The 16,386-nt window shown below is 50.4% G+C and overlaps 1 protein-coding gene across 5 annotated transcripts in view; it reads left to right on the top strand.

Annotated features, from left to right (window-relative positions):
- Positions 1-16,386, top strand: part of PRKCSH (protein kinase C substrate 80K-H) — a 52,382-nt gene that overhangs the window by 25,288 nt on the left and 10,708 nt on the right. For all 5 annotated transcript variants that reach the window (XM_048491147.1, XM_048491149.1, XM_048491148.1 and 2 more), the window contains 3 exons: positions 144-305; positions 1,153-1,249; positions 14,067-14,136. In XM_048491147.1, coding sequence (XP_048347104.1) covers positions 144-305; positions 1,153-1,249; positions 14,067-14,136 — 329 coding nt within the window. The remainder of the gene's footprint in view (positions 1-143; positions 306-1,152; positions 1,250-14,066; positions 14,137-16,386) is intronic.

Raw genomic sequence — 16,386 nt, 5'->3', positions numbered from 1 at the left:
CGTTGTGCCTGTTTAGTAGTTGGCTCCACCTTCCGTGGCAGCCATTTTGGAGCTGTACCAGCCCTGCCACGTGTTTGTTTTCCAAAGGTAGGCTTGGAAAAGTTGGGGAGTCCTGGGCAAAATGCATTTTTTTTCCTCTCCAGGGTTTGGCTGATGCCCAACCTCTGCCAAAGACCCCTGTGGGGGAGGACCAGGACCCTCAGCTTGGAACCCACCTGGACCCATTGTCTCCTGAAGATGAATACGATGAAGAAGATGAGGGGGAGGATGCGTCTGATGAAGATGGTGTGGAGGAGGAGGCAAAGGTATGGAACTGGGTGGTTAGTCTGTGTCCTGCGCCCTGGGTGGGGTCCCCGTCAGGGCCCCTGTTGCCAACCCACCTTCCCCTGCCCGGATGCTGGAACTTCCGGCCTCACTCCTGTTCTCCGGGGAGTGGACTAAGTGGCACAGCCGCTTCAGCCACAGGTTGCCCCGGCTGACCCAGTGCCTGCAGAAAGCTAGGGAGGTAGAGTAGGGAAGCCCCCCTGCTAGCCAACAGACGGCCGCCTCTTCCTCCCCTCTCAGCTCCTGCCCCCTCTGGCCGTCCACCGTCTCCCCTCCTCTCCAAGGCTTTCACCCCTTCCGTCCTCCCTTCTCCTCTATGTAGACTTCCCCACTGTCGTCCACCTCTCTATCTCTCCTCGCCCTTTCCCCCTCCGTCCTCCACACACACACGTTCCCTCCTTCTCAACCTCCTCCTCCTCCTTCCCGTGTTCCCGTGTTCCTGCCAGCATGGCCAATTGGCCTCTCTGCGAGCCTTTTGGCATATGTGCTGAATGTTTGGAGCCGACGGTGGTTGAACCAGCCCTTGGGTAGCATAAATAGCGACTTGGGCACTAACTCTGTTGTGCGGAAGTTTGCCAGCTTCCTGCATTGGGGTCTCTGAGAGCCAGCGTGGCATAGTGGTTAAGAGCAGGTGGATTCTAATCTGGAGAACCGGGTTTGATTCCCCACTCCTCTACCTGAGTGGCAGAGGCTTATCTGGTGAACCAGATGTGTTTCTGCACTCCTACATTTCTACTGGGTGACCTTGGGCTTGTGAGCCACCTTCAGTCTCCTTACAGGAGAGAAAAGTGGAGCATAAATCCAAACTCTTCTTCTCTTCTTCTGTAGGTTCCTCCAATAACGGCGTCTTCCGATGACAAGGCAGCAGAGCACGAATCGGAAAAGATGCCCCCCTACAATGAAGCTACGCAAGATCTCATTGACGGTAGGCTATTTCTAAAAATCCGTGACAGCGTTTAGCAAAGCCGGGCTGGCCCCTGACTTCCTGGGCAAGACGACAGGCAGTGATTCCTTTGCTTTCAGTTGAAGGTGAAGCAAAAAAAATAACATTACTGGAAGACTGGGGAGGGGTCAAGGTGGTGTCACCCACTAGTGCAGCAGTGGCGTAGGAGGTTAAGAGCTCGTGTATCTAATCTGGAGGAACCGGGTTTGATTCCCAGCTCTGCCGCCTGAGCTGTGGAGGCTTATCTGGGGAATTCAGATTAGCCTGTACACTCCCACACACGCCAGCTGGGTGACCTTGGGCTAGTCACAGCTCTTCTGAGCTCTCTCAGCCCCACCCACCTCACAGGGTGTTTGTTGTGGGGGGGAAGGGCAAGGAGATTGTCAACCCCTTTGAGTCTCCTGCAGGAGAGAAAGGGGGGATATAAATCCAAACTCCTCCTCCTCCTCCTCCTCCTCCTCCTCCTCCTCCTCCTCCTTCTTCTTCTTCTTCTTCTTCTTCTAATCCGTAGTGAGATTATGATGCATTTTGGAATCTGTTTTAAGAGCAAGGGAGTGTTGAGTGGGTTCCCTGCTGTTCAGTTGATCACAGTTGGATTCACTGTTCCGTATCTTTGTGCTGTCGGTGTGTTGCCTGCCTAGTTTGTTTTGGCCAGCTGAGTGACCACAACAGTCTACAGTGGCTGTGCTGCCCAATTCCGAGGGCTAGAAGTTGCCTTTGTCTTTCCAGCTTTCAAATCATTTTTTTTAAACTGGAAAAGCTATGTCATAGTGAGTGTAATAATGCTTGCTCCTCAGGGGTGATCATAGAATCATATAGCTGGAACAGACCACAAGGGCCACAAGAACATAAGAAAGAAGAGCCTGCTGGATCAGACCAGAGTCCGTCTAGTCCAGCACTCTGCTACTCGCAGTGGCCCACCAGGTGCCTTTGGGAGCTCACAGGCAGGATGTGAAAGCAATGGCCTTCTGTTACTGCTGCTGCTGCTCCTGAGCACCTGGTCTGCTAAGGCATTTGCAATCTCAGATCAAGGAGGATCAAGATTGGTAGCCAGAGATCGACTTCTCCTCCATAAATCTGTCCAAGCCCCTTTTAAAGCTCTCCAGGTGAGTGGCCATCCCCACCTCCTGTGGCAGCATAAGAGGCCATCAAATCGAACCCCCTGCCATGCAGGAAGACACTTATCAAAGCACTCCCCACAAATTGTCTGCAAGACGAGTGAGGAATTTCTTGGACCTTATCATCTTGGCAGAGTTTGACTCCCAACAGATATCATGATAATTGAAATCTCCCATTACTATTACTTCACTTTTTGGTCATCTGTTCTAGGAAGGCATCATCCAACTCTTCAGTCTGTCTTGGGGGTCTGTAATAGATACCCCCCCCCCCCCAATAATGAGATCACTATTGTTTCCCTCTTCCTTAATTTTTACCCAGATGCCCTCAACCCGTCTTCCAGGATTTAAGCGATGGTTGTTGTCTTTCTGCTCATTCCTTCTGGCTGCGGAGGCATAGGACTGGGTTGGGCAGCCAACGGGGGCCTCACCGTTATTCCCTGAAGATGGCAGTTTTATGTTGTAGGACAAGTTTGGAGGCAGCCAGATGGCGCATAAAGGATTATAGAAGCCTCACCAAACCTCTGCATGCTGAGAAGATGTTCATTCTGCTTTACAAATGTTGTCTTTTGTCAGGTTTGCTTACTCAGTGTCAGGGATACACTCTCCCCATTGTGTGAGTAGCCTTATTACATGGGTGCATTCTAAATTCTTCCCTCTGTGCCAGAATTTAGCCAGAATCTGAAAGGAACAAGAAAAGTGAGCATTTTAACTTCCTGTGTGCCCGGAATAACACCCCTGTCCTCTTTGTCTTTCATTCGGAAAATAAGGACAGCTTGAATTCATAGTTTAAATATTTCCGATGTGGCTCTGACTGTTGGAGGACTGTAATCGTAATCGTAGAATCATAGAGTTGGAAGAGACCACCAGGGCCATCAAGTTCAAGCCCCTGCCATGCAGGAAGACACAATCAAAGCAACTCCCGACATATGTTCATCCAGCCTCTCTTTAAAAACCTCCAAAGAAGGAGACTCCACCACATCACACCCCGAGGCAGCGAATCCCACTGTCGAACAGCCCTGACTGTCAGGAGTTTTTTTCTTGATGTTTAGGTGGAATCTCTTTTCCCATAGTTTAAATATTCACAACAACAGCAAACAAAGAATTTTTATTGGCACAACAATATTATATACACAAGTCCACTTGTGTATATAGAGGGAATAGAGGGAAACTAAAATAAGTGTACAGGAAAAGAAGGCTAATGTTCAGGATTTGCTCCTAGAGCGCTGTTGTTACAACGGAGTAACGAATAAATTAAGTAAGCCTAAAGAAGCTCAAGCCGATACAGAATAAAATCAGAAAGATCTTTATTCAGCCAACTGTGGGCAAGACAATATCAAGGTGGGCCACACTAAAATGGCGTTGTGTTCTCACTTTTATAGTATTTATGACAAGGTACATGAAAATGGCAGTAAAGAATACACCCCAAAATGCCCACAACATCAATCAATCACACAAAAGGTGGAGATTTTCCCTGTTCCCACAGCCCTTTGGGGTTGTCCAAAATCCCCATTGGAAGATGTCAGCATTACACTCTTTGACGTTACATGAACCAAAAACCCTTGTTCCTCTTATTATGTATGTTTCAAGTTGCCCTATTTCTCAGACAAAGAGCCTGAACTTTCTCATAGGCTTTCCTGTTGTTCTCAGGAAGAGGGCAACTTTTAAGGTATCTTTTGGGTACAACAGGATCTTGAAATAGTTTAGTTTGCACATTTTGTATAATTATGAACAGTGGGACATTTTTGGAGTTATTAGGCTATGCTAGCAATAGGAAAGAATAGGTTTAAGGCCTGCATAATTTCTTTGGTCAGCAGCATTATGGTTGCCATCTCTCCATTATAGGAAAAATAATGGAGGGAAAGAAGAAATAACCTTTCTTGTTAAATCCAGAACCCTTTTTCTCTTTCTCTTTCTCTTTTCCTTCTGTCTACATTCTTTTTCCCCTTTTTTTCTGCTTTCTTTCTTCTGTGTCTACACTGTTTCATATACAAATCCAAAAATTTGGCGACTGCATCGTTTGCGTCACTACTGGGGTTGTCCAACAGAAAGATAATCTTTTGCAAGTCAGATGCATACTCTTTTTTGAGTAGCAGGGATGACAAGTATTTGACTCTGGGTACAGCGTAGAGTGGACCGTAAAGTAAAATATGATCTATAGAGTCTACACAGTTCCTGTTGCAAGTTTAAATATTAAAATTCAGCTGGTGCTGGAAAACAGCCTGGGTGGGTGGGTAGGTGGGGGAAAATTGGAATAAAAATTTGATAAACTGGGTATGACTTACAAAGTGCTTTCAGCTACAAGTGAGAATCGCATATATTCGTAAGCAGTTGCTCCCATTCCTTGGAAAACCAGCAGGACACCATTCATGGTCCAGTCCTTGCCTCACAATCTAATGGGATGACTTGGCTTGTGGTTTTCTCTAAGCAGCCTGTAGATGGTGCAAATGTTCTCCACATAGCCCTTATCTCCCCCCCCCCCCCACACACACACACACACGTGTGTGTGCGCGTTCTCTCATTTTTTTAGTGGAGGCAGAGATGATTTTATGGCAGCCAGGCCACATTCTGAAATGAAGGGGAGGGGTCAAGGGTCACGTCAGTGGCTAAGGCTTCTTTTTCAAAACAGAAGGGAGTCATTGATCCCAAGGAGACGCAACCCCAAATAGCAGCCTTAGGGTTAACCACTTTCTGCTTTTGTGCAACGACGACAGGAGCTTTCTAAATCTGTTGTTACAGAGAATTGCATGCGCTGAGCAAATCGTGGGTTGCAAGAAGGGCATTTACCAATCTAGCCGGGTAGTTTGGGGTTTGTGTTCCAAACTGAACCTGCAGAAAGGTGATAGAAATCTGGAGCCAAAGAAGGGGCCAAGCCGAAGAGCCCCTGAGCCAGACGCGCATCTGCTGTCTTTCCACGTACTGCCACAGATAGGCACAGTTCTGCTCGGGAGATGTCTCAGACTTGGGGCAGGGGAAGAGAAGTTGCCCACACATCCCATTCCCACAAGAATATTTTTTTTGGCATTTGGGGCATTTCTGGAAATATCTGATTGTTGTGGGCTTTCCGGGCTGTGTGGCTGTGGTCTGGTAGATCATGTTCCTAACTTTCTCACTGGACACAGTGTGTAGCACACTTCTCTCCATGATACACCTCTGAAGATGCCAGCCACAGATGAAGGCGAAACATTAGGAACAAGATCTACCAGACCACAGCCACACAGCCCGGAAAACCCACCACAACCAGTTGAATCTGGCCGTGAAAGCCTTCGACAATATCCTGGAAATATTGTTCGCAAAATTTTCTTTGAATCAGCATAATGCTTTTTGAAAATAAGGTTTTACTCTCTTGAAAACATCCTGTCCCTTTTTGTACAAAAACCAGCAGTAAAGGAAGGTGGTTCTTCTGTGTACTGTAGACATATTCAGCACCCAAATTCCAAATGCATTTCTGTCTGTGGAGCAACCATCTGTCTTCCTGAGAGGAACAGGTGTCTTGACCATTTTGCTTGACCATTAAAATGGAGACACACACGCTTAGAGAGCAGTGAATGCAGCAGTTGGCAGCTGTCCTTTTACAGTGGAACCTCAGTTTTCATTGGTAATCTGTCCGAAAAGAATCGATGAAAACTGAAACCAATGAAAACTGAGGCAAACTTTTCCGTAGGAATCAATGTAAATCCAATTAATCCGTTCTAGGCATTCCAAAAAACATACCAAAAACTCATTTTTTGGTGAATAAACATAGTGTTTAATGCTGAAAACAGTAACAAACAGTAACAAACAATAACACTAGGACCAGATTCAGAGCCAGTGGACCAATGTCGCACCAGAAAGCTGTCCAAAGATTTGTCTGAAATGGGGCGCTTCTTTAAGATTTGTCTGAAATGGGGCAAGACATTGTCATTAAACAAGTTGCAGACACGGCCCGCAACAGCTTTGTTTGGGTGATTTTTCTCCACAAACCCCTGCACCTTACTGCAAATCAATGAAAACCGAGGCAAATCGATGAAAACCGAGGCAAATTTTCACTGAAAAAATTGATGAAAACCAAGGCAAATCGGTGAAAACCGAGGCAGATTTTTCACTGAAAAAATCGATGAAAACCGAGGCAAATCGATGAAGACCAAGGCAAATTTTCACTGAAAAAATTGATGAAAACCGAGGCAAATCGATGAAGACCAAGGCAAATTTTCACTGAAAAAATTGATGAAAACCGAGGCAAATCAATGAAAACTGAGGCAAATTTTTCACTGAAAAAATCGATGAAAACCGAGGCAAATTGATGAAAACCGAGGCAAATTTTTCACTGAAAAAATCGATGAAAACCGAAACCGATGAAAACCGAAGGCAATTAAAACCAAGGTTCCACTGTATTTAGGGAAGGGGCCGGGGCTCAGTGGCAGAGTCTTCTTGGCAGGCAGGAGGACCCCTGTTCAATCCCTGGCGTCTCCAGTTATAAAGGACCATGCAGTAGGAGACGCAGAAGACCTTGGTCTGAATCCTTGAAGAGCCGTTGTGTAGTAATGCACTGCTGACCCAGCAGCGCCGTGGTAGAACGTTGGGACGCCAACGGACCTACGGCCTTCTGGTCGCACCGCACCCCCACTCCTCATCCCCCTATGAGTCACGGGTCATGAACTGTCTGGCTCAGTCACCGGGCGCAGGGACAATGGTCTTGCCCCCAGGTGAGGATTAGGCTCAGACGCTTACGCTCCTCTCCGCACGTAGCCAGGTGAGATCATGCATCACATGTTGATCTCCAGGTCTCCCGGTCTCCCGCTCATCTCCCTACCCACCTCCTTTACACGCCCACAATGAAACCCTAATAAAAGGTGCCAGAGACCAGCACAGGGTAGAGTTGTCAGGATCACGAAATCCCGCGCTTCCTGTTGCTGACGCTCTCCGCCAGATGAAACCTCCTCCGCGTCTCGCCTATTCCTTAGCGACGACCCTGCGGGGTTGACTACAAGCTGGTGCCGAAACCCGGGAATCCTCGAACCTCCACCCTGCTCACCGTCGCCTGGGAAAGGGCCGCGATACCGAAGTCCGCTGGATCGGCGCATCCAGGGACCACCGTTTCGGTATCGCCTGTCCTCTGGATCGGCGCATCCAGAGACACGCGTCCTAGGACACTCTCTCGTCCGACGGAACACCGGTGAGTATGGGAGCTTGCAAAAGCAGGGCTTATGACAAGCACATTGACGAACTGAAAGCGTTAGCGAAATGCGGCAGAGTCCCCGTAAAGAGAAGGGAGCTGCGCAAATTGGTTGAGGAGATTGAAGCTCAGTGTCCATGGTACCCAGAGGGGGGGACATTGAATCTTAAGGACTGGGAAAACATCGGGCGCACTCTTCGCACAGAGCCTCGCGCGCCGATGTCACTGCTACTGACGTGGAGACAATGTTATGTCGCCATCAGCCTGCAGACCTATGGCTCCCTTGCTGTAGGCCGCCCTCCTTTCGATCTTTCACCTTCAATTTCAACCCCGGAATTTTCTCTATCCACTAAATTGGACGCCTGTCCTCCTTCTGCCCCCCTTGCTCCTTCGCCCATTTCAAACTCTCCCGCGGCTCAGCCGCCCCCTCCCCTTGCTCCGCCTTCATTTTCCGAAGCCACCGCACCTCCGTCAGCGCCACGTAATGGCGCGGGTTTCAAAACTCTCGCAGAACGTATTAGCCACGATCTGCAGAAGAAAGAAACCCTGACGGAAGACGATGCCGATATTCTTGCATTGTGCCCCGTCCATTTCACAGATACCGAGGGGGAGGGTGGCGTCATTCGGCGGGTTGTCGAGTACCGCCCTTTAAGCTATAACATCCTCACTGAGCTCCGCAAAGCGATGCGAGACGTAGGAATCACTAGCCCCTACGTGAGAGGCATGCTGGAGGCAATCGCGAGGAATCACCTAATGGTTCCGGACGACTGGAAAACCACCTTTCGCATGCTCCTGAGCCCTGCACAATTTGTGATCTGGGAAAGCGAGTTCCGCCAGCAATGCATCAGCAGGGGAGCCGCCTCCGGCGGCGCCTACACAGCCGCTCAGCTTTACGGTTTCGATGCTTTCGCCAACCCCAACGATCAGATTGTCCTGCCTGAGGCCACCCTTACGGTCGCCTCTGAGTGCGCCTATAAGGCATTTATCAAAGTCCCCAATGCCGGCCAGCCAACCCAGAGTTTCTCCACCATCCGGCAAAAACCCCAAGAGCCCTATGCCGAGTTTGTGAACAGGCTCCAGGAGGCCCTCAAGAGGCAGGTTGACAACGAGGAGGCCCAGGGCGAACTCCTTAAGCGCCTTGCCAAGGAGAACGCCTCCGCTGAGTGCCGCAAAGCGATCACAGGCCTAGGAAGGAACCCCGAGCTGGCCGACATGCTCAAAGCTTGCCAGGATATCGGGTCTTTCGCCCATCAAGCCAGCCTTCTAGCCGCCGCCCTCTCCGCTGCCATGAGACAGCCCCGAGACGAGTGTCTCAATTGCGGCAAGCCAGGACATTTCCGGAGGAATTGTAGGCTGCCCGGCGGGGGGGCCTACAACCCTGACGGAGGAGGGTCTCTCCCCAGAGGGCGAAGACCCCCAGGAAAGTCTAAGACCGGGCGCTCCCAATGCCCGCTGGGGAGGCCCGCGCCCGGGCATCTCCCCAGCCCGGAACCAAGATCCGCACCTCAAACCCTTCCCCCGGAGCTCCCCCATGAGATCTTCGCTGCCCCAGCTCAGTATGGTGATCCCATCCCCACGGAGACCATTGGGCTGGTCTTGCCAGCTTGCCCCCCCCCTACGTCTATACTTCCTGCTCTGCTAACCCCTTCTACTTCCAAAGTCACCATGCCTCCACCAGTGCCCCAGAATGGCACGCATTTCAAAATCTCTGCAGAGTCCACAGTCACTGAATTGCAACAGAAAGAAATGCTGACGGAAGAGGACTGCCGTTTTGAACCCTCCTCAGAATGCCCCATAGCCAATCTACAGGACAATGAGGCATGGAAAGGGGAAGATGCTCGCACAATGGCCTTAAGCCAAAAGTCCTTCGTGAAGAAGAAGCCCCCTTGGCCCTCTCCAGCTGTAAGGTTCAAACCAGATCTCATAGCCTCTGAGCCTGTGCAAAGCCCTAAGCTCAAAGCTCCCAGTGGCAGCAAAATCGTCAGCACCTCAGAGAGAGCAAAATCTCAAATCAGAGTTGCAATCCTCCTCGTTACTTTATATGTGCTCTGTATGCCTATGTATGTTCTGTATGTCTTGCCCCCTTTCAAGAGACCCCTAAAGTTTTCCCCTCATAGGGGGGATTTTTCCATTGCTTCTAAGCTATGCTCTTGTGCTTCAATTAAAGTTTTTCTCCTTCTGATTATGTGTGCCAATGCCTTGAAAGGCTTCGCCCATTACAGCATCCGCCTTAAACGGGACATACAGCTCAAGTGTTCTCCCCAGGATACCGATGGGACCTGCTTCAAGCCTCCTCCATCTTAGTTTAAACCTTTCAAAACTTTTCTTCAAACTCTCTCCTTGAGAACCTTTTCCTTCTGCCCATCTGAGCTTCTACACTGCCACATTGGCGTATGGCGCAAGTTTGGCATGAAGCCAAAATCATTTTCATGCTCCCACATTCTCTGCTGAGCGCTCCCTGGCTAGTCACAGTGCTGGCGGGGGTCTCACAGCCACTCTTTATCTTCATACAGCCTCGGCTGTGAAGCAGTAGGGAAGCTAGCTCAAACCGGCCAAAGTCCTCTTACGTGGGAGGGGAAGGTAGAGCTGACTTCCAAACCCTTCCCCCCTCCTGCCTTCCTTTCTGCACACCCTCCCTCTTTCTAATGGGCTGACGCACCCCACCTCTAGATCTAGGATCTGATAAAGGGTTTTTTTGCAAACCCTTCTCAATTTGCTCCTGTGATCAAACCTCAAGCCCAGGAACTGTTTTCTTTGCATCTTCTCTATATCTTTCCTATAGATGCTAGCATAATATATGACTATAATTGTGAATTGTTCTGTTGCTTTGTAAAAACCTACACCTTAGACGTGGTGATTGGGATTGTTAATAAACATCCGACCTGGATATGACCTCTCCCTTCTCCTGGCCCTTCGGGCAATTCCCTGCCTTGTATCTCTTAACGCCTTTGAATGTTGTAAGTGATCGTTGTCGGAATGGGCTTAATCATGCTTTAACGAAAGCTTGGCCACAAACAAACGTAAAGAAAGGGGAGTAGTTCCCCCCCCTCTATCGACCCAATCAAGGTCTCATCCAGCAGACCATATCCAAAGTACGCTTCTCTATTCTCTATCAAAAATTGCCCGCCCCCCCCCCACTCAGGGGCTCCTTTCGGGCTTTCCATCGATCATCTATAAGGACTAACTCAGCCAGCACGCACTTAAAGAACCCTGGGGGAAAAGCGTTGCTTGTCTTTTCTCTTCCATACAGGAGTCCAGCTTTCGCCATGCCAGGCCAGCCCCATCCCGGAGATGGAGCGGGGCCTCCCTGGAGAGATCCCTGGACCCCTTGCCGCCCTGTCAGGAGGGCCCGGTGACCCCCCTGTGCCTGGGCCGAGATGTAGAGGGATCTCTCTGGAGCCAGCACACACCCATTCTTCCATTAAAGGATCCACAGCCCCCGCTGGTGCCACCCCCTCTGGGGGGAACGGGGCAGCCCTGGAGCCAGCTGTGGCTCAGAGGTTGATGCAGCGTGTTGCTGCTCCTCATCTACAATCGCCATTCTCTCTCCCTCTCTGCCGCCCCCTGGCTGAAGCTTGGAGTTGCAGCCAGGGACATTCCTGATAGATTAACCCTTGGGAGACTCTCCGGCACAAGTTCTCGTAGCCGCTTGGAATATTGTTGGAACACGCCTTCTCTCACAACCTTGCTCGTGAGAATCACTGAACCTGCACAATGCTAAAGACTATCAGTGAGCTCTCCCTACGCTCTTGAGAAATCCATGGACTCTAACGCCATCGCTTCTGTAGCTTTGGTAGTCAAAACAGCAAGAGCCATGCATTGGACAAATTATGCAACCACGGGTTGCCTTCCTTCCGCACATCATCCAGCCTATGTATCGCTTTAGCCATGTTTTATTGCTTACTGTGAACCAACTATTGCTGAAGTTAGTTGCATGCCTTTAATTTTAGAAGTTATGTTATTTGTTGTTGCATAGCATTTCCGCCCCAGGTGTCTGCCGGAACTCTCTGCTACCGCCTCTCACCATCGTTCTGCCTCAGGAAAACTTCACCCCGGAAGCCTAAGCACAGCCACCGCCTCCGCCCTTCCCCTCGACTTTGCCGGAGCGACGCGGCAATGGCTCCAGCCAAGTAGGAGTATGTTTCCCTCGCCAACTTCCCTTGTGGGAGTCCCCGGACTTGTTCCCTGTAACACCAAGACTATTGGCCGGCTGGCCTGTGCCCTTCCTATGAGAAGTCCATCAATCTCCACCTCCATTGCTCTGGATGCCCTGGCCTCCGAAAGCAGCAGGTGGAACTTCGATCAAGCTTAACTTTAGATAATCGTGCCGCCATTGATTATTTGTTGTTATTGCATCACCAAGGTTGTGAGAATGTACATAATATGTGTTGTTTTAATCTTCCTGATAATTCCCAATTGAGTCCATATGAAAGTACGTGAGCTGCAAGAAGTTGTATCTAATCTGAAATATGATGTTTTGCCCCTTGATTGGTGGGTCAGCCCTCTGGAGCTGGCTGCCGGGAGAGATGGTTAGAGATGCTATTGTCAGCAGCTCTGCATTGGTTTAATTGTGTGCCTCGTTATCGGATCTTGCTTCGTTCAGTGTGTGTGGCTAATATTGCCTGTAACGTGTGTAAGAAGCCCCTCGAATTTCCCCCTTCTACCCCGCAACCAAGTTCTAATGTGTTACACAAGCAGCTTTCGGTCAGCTTGACCAAACGGGCCCGGAGGAAGACAAAGCGTCCCTTTAAATCACCCCTTAGCATTTCGGTCCCCCTTCTAAAAATGTAAAAAAAAGGAGGAGATGTAGTAATGCACTGCTGACCCAACAGCGCCGTGAGTAGAACGTTGGGGCGTAGCGGACGCCTAACGGCCTCCACGCCTCTGGGTCGACCAAGTACGCGCCCCCACTCCCTCATCCCCCCCCCTATGAGTCACGGGTCATGAACTGTCTGGCTCCAGTCACTGGAGTAGGGACAATGGTCTTGCCTCCAGGTGAGGATTAGGCTCCAGGCGGCTTCACGCTCCTCTCCGCCGACGTGAGCCAGTGCGGTGAGATCATGCATCACATGTTGATCTCCAGGTCTCCCGGTCTCCAGCTCATCTCCTTCTACTCCACCTCCTTTGCACTTGGCCACAATGAAACTCCTAATAAAGATTGCCAGAGACCAGCACAGGGTAGAGTTGTCAGGATCACGAAATCCCGCGCTTCCTGTTGCTGACGCTCTCCGCCAGATGAAACCTCCTCCGCGTCTCGCCTATTCCTTAGCGACGACCCTGCGGGGTTGACTACACCGTTGCTTGTGTGAGCAGACAGCATTGGCCTTGCGAGACCGAGGGTCTAATCCTGTAAAAGTCGGCTTCATGTGTGACCATGTCTTAATTGGCTATGAATGCCACGGATTGAGCCTTGGGCATTTATATGCTGCATAATAGATAATAAGTAATAGAGAATAGTCCAGCTATATCAGGGGTCTGCAATCTGCGGTTCTCCAGATGTTAATGGACTACAGATCCCATCAGCCCCTGCCAGCATGGCCAATTTACCATGCTGGCAGGCGCTGATGGAAATTGTAGTCCATGAACATCTGGAGAGCTGCAGGATGCAGACCCCTCAGCTATATTATCCAGGGCAGAGGAGGTCTCTACCCACTGAACTGCTCCTTGCATGTAGGCTGCTGCAACCTCTCTCTGGGCAGATGGATGTGTGCCCTGGGCTGGCTGTTCAGTTGTGTTTTCGGGAATACTCCGTTAGCTCTGGGTCGTGCTTGTGACGCCTTCTTCCCTGCGCGAAGCTGAGTCTGCCTTTTGAGGGAGAGTGCAGGAGGAGAACAGCGGAGAGCCCTGCGGGTGTATTGCTGGCTTGCCCCACTGTGGCCAGATGATGTAAAGGTGTCGGAATCGTGCCCCTACAAGGAGGAGAACCATTTCTTACTTACTTGCCTACTCTACTCTTAATTTGCTCTGCCCTACTTGCTTGCTCTACTTGCTACTTGCTCTGCTTACGCGCTTACTTGCCTTACTTATTTGCGCTATCAGGGAGCTGGGGATGTTTAGTTTGGGGAAGAGAAGGTGAAGAGGTGACACGACAGCCATGTTTAGATATTTGAAGGGATGCCATGTCGGGGAGGGAGCAAGCTCGTTTTCTGCTGCTCCAGAGACTAGGACCAGGAGTAATGGGTGAAGGAAAAGAGATTCCACCTAAACATCAGGAAAAGGGCTGTTGGACAGTGGAATGCACTGCCTCGGAGTGTGTTGGAGTCTCCTTCTTTGGAGGTTTTTTAACAGAGGCTGGCTGGCCATCTGTCAGGAGTGCTTTGATTGTGTGTTCCTGCATGGCAGTGGGTTGGACTAGATGGCCCTTGGGGTCTCTTCCAGCTATATGATTCTATGATTCTTCAGCACGGGTGTGATTAGCAGGCCCCAGTTCCGAGGAGCTGCTTTGGCAAAGGGGTTCTGTGGAGGAGTCAGTCAGTCTCGGCTTTTCGTTCAGTTTTCCATCCTGCCTCTTTGCCTGTGTATGTTTCAGCTGCCCAGAAAGCCCGGGACCAATTTGAAGAGGCAGAGAAATCCCTGAAAGACATGGAGGAGTCGATCAGGTACTGCTTTGGGATTGAATGTGCCACTTCTTAAGAGAGGAAGGGACTTGGTTGTACAGTTCTTGAGTCACTGATGCTGCCCTGTTCGCCCCCTGGTCCCCACCGCTCTCTGAAGCCTATCCAGGAAATCTGCTGCTGATCTGGGCCTGATCAGAATTTATTTGATTTTTTAAAAAATTATATGTTTTCTTTGGCCCTTTCCTCACGGGCCAAAAACGACGGCCTGGGGGCGGTAAAAACGCCGCCCCCAGGCAGCCGACCACCACGAAGCCCGGCGCTGCTGCAATGCAACCCCAAATAAAGCAGCAGCGGGCCACAGATTAAACGCTTCCCCTCCCAGGGAGGCGCTCAGGCAGCCCTAAAACAACAACCCTTTGTAAAGGGTTGTTGTTGAAAGCGATCTTCCGGTGGCCCGGTGCGCTTAACAGCGCCTTCGAACCGAGGCTACCTTGTTCCCCTTCCCTTTCCATGTACCTCTTCGTGTCACCGTCCTGCTGGCTCTCCTAAGTCCCTCCCTGGCTGTCCTCCCGGCCTGGAGGTCGGAGGCGTGAAGCGCATGGAGCTGGGAGGAGGCCAGCAGGACGGGCGGCTACTCAGAGGCATTATGGAAGGGAAAAGGAAGAGGCTGCTCCATGCGGGCAGCCTGCTTCGGCGTCTCAGGAGGCCGTCCCTCGCATGCGTCTGCATGTTTCACGGCGGCCTCCTGGCGTGCTGGAAGCTCTTTTACCGCTACGGCGTAAGGAAGCGGGCGCTCTTTCCTTCGCCAAAAAAAAAAAGAACCAAACGGGAAAAACTCAACACCCAGTCACTAATGAAAAAGAAAAACCCACCTCTTTATGGAGTGGAAGTAAAAATATAACAGTGCTGGCAGATCTGCATGTGAGGTTTTATAAGAGGTTTCCAAATATTGTCGAAGGCTTTCACGGCCGGAATCACTGGGGTGCTGTGTGGTTTCCGGGCTGTATGGCTGGATCCTCTGAAGATGCCAGCCACAGATCCTCTGAAGATGCCAGTCACAGATGCAGGCGAAACGTCAGGAGAGAATGCTGCTAGAACACAGCCATACAGCCCAGAAACCACACAGCACCCTGGTTTCCAAATATCTAAGCATGTCCATATGCGGTTGCCATCTACATGCTATATATTCAAATGTTAATCAAGTTCTACGGTCCTCAATGATTTGTTTTATAGGAAGCAGGTGTTTATTCCTCCAGTACTGAAATGCGAGTCTTTCAGCTGTGGTGTTTGCATCTTCCTTTTCTGATGTACACTCAGATTTCTTACAGTTCTGCAAATTATATAGCAGAGCCCCGCCCCCCCCCAGCCCCCAATTCTGGTGTAGGAGAGGGGGGATTTACCTTATATACTCGCATATAAGTCTACTTTTTCAGCACATTTTTTGCCCTGAAAAAGCCCCCCCCGACTTATCTGAGTGAGGGTCCCACTCTAATTCTTGTGTGCAGTTTCCCTCTCTCGTCTTAAGCTGTCCTCCTGTCTTATTCCCTCTGCACTCCCCCTTTCAGCTGCTTTCTCAGCCTCCTTCTCTGCTTCACTCTCCTCTGCCTTCTTCTCTGCCTCCCTCCTTTCAGCTGCATTCTCAGCCTCTGCCTTCTTCTTGGTGGCAGCCGGCCCCTGTCTCTCGGCAGGTGACAGCCAGTCGACCTGGGTGAGCTGGACAAGCTGCGGGATGGAGAAGGCTTGTGGCAGAGACAGCTTTGGATTGGTGAGATGGGGGGTCAGGTGGTAGAGAACCCCCCCCAAATAGCCGCCCGACCATATCTATTTTTATATTTTGGAAATTTACTCAGTAGCTGCTGCATTTCCCACCCTAGACTTATACTCGAGTCAATACGTTTTCCTAGTTTTTTGTGGTAAAATTAGGTGCCTTGACTTATATTTGGGTCAACTTATACATGAGTATATATGGTAGCTCTTTTTCCCTGACCTCATTATCTCCATTGAGGGCTGCCTCCATGGCTCACAGCCTGCCCCCTGCTCTGCTCTGCTCTGCACCCCTCTTCTGAGATGCTGCTGGTTCAGTCCTCTGGACTCGTGCCTCCGGCGTGCTCTGTGAAGCATGTGGTGGTTTTCTGCAGAGCATGCCCAAGGATCTGTGGGATTCCTTCCTCTCTGGTGTCCAGCACAGGGGAAGGGCAACCCCACAAGCAGTTTGCCGGCCTGGGATGACCTCTCTTTCCCTCCTCCCATTCTCCCCTCTGGCCTCCCAACAACGGGTTCCCCATTGACTTG

This window comes from Sphaerodactylus townsendi, linkage group LG03 (genome assembly GCF_021028975.2).
Source record: "Sphaerodactylus townsendi isolate TG3544 linkage group LG03, MPM_Stown_v2.3, whole genome shotgun sequence".
In the NCBI taxonomy this organism is placed as follows: domain Eukaryota; kingdom Metazoa; phylum Chordata; class Lepidosauria; order Squamata; family Sphaerodactylidae; genus Sphaerodactylus; species Sphaerodactylus townsendi.
Note: the sequence above shows the minus strand (reverse complement) of the source record. Positions and strands in the feature narration are given on the sequence as shown.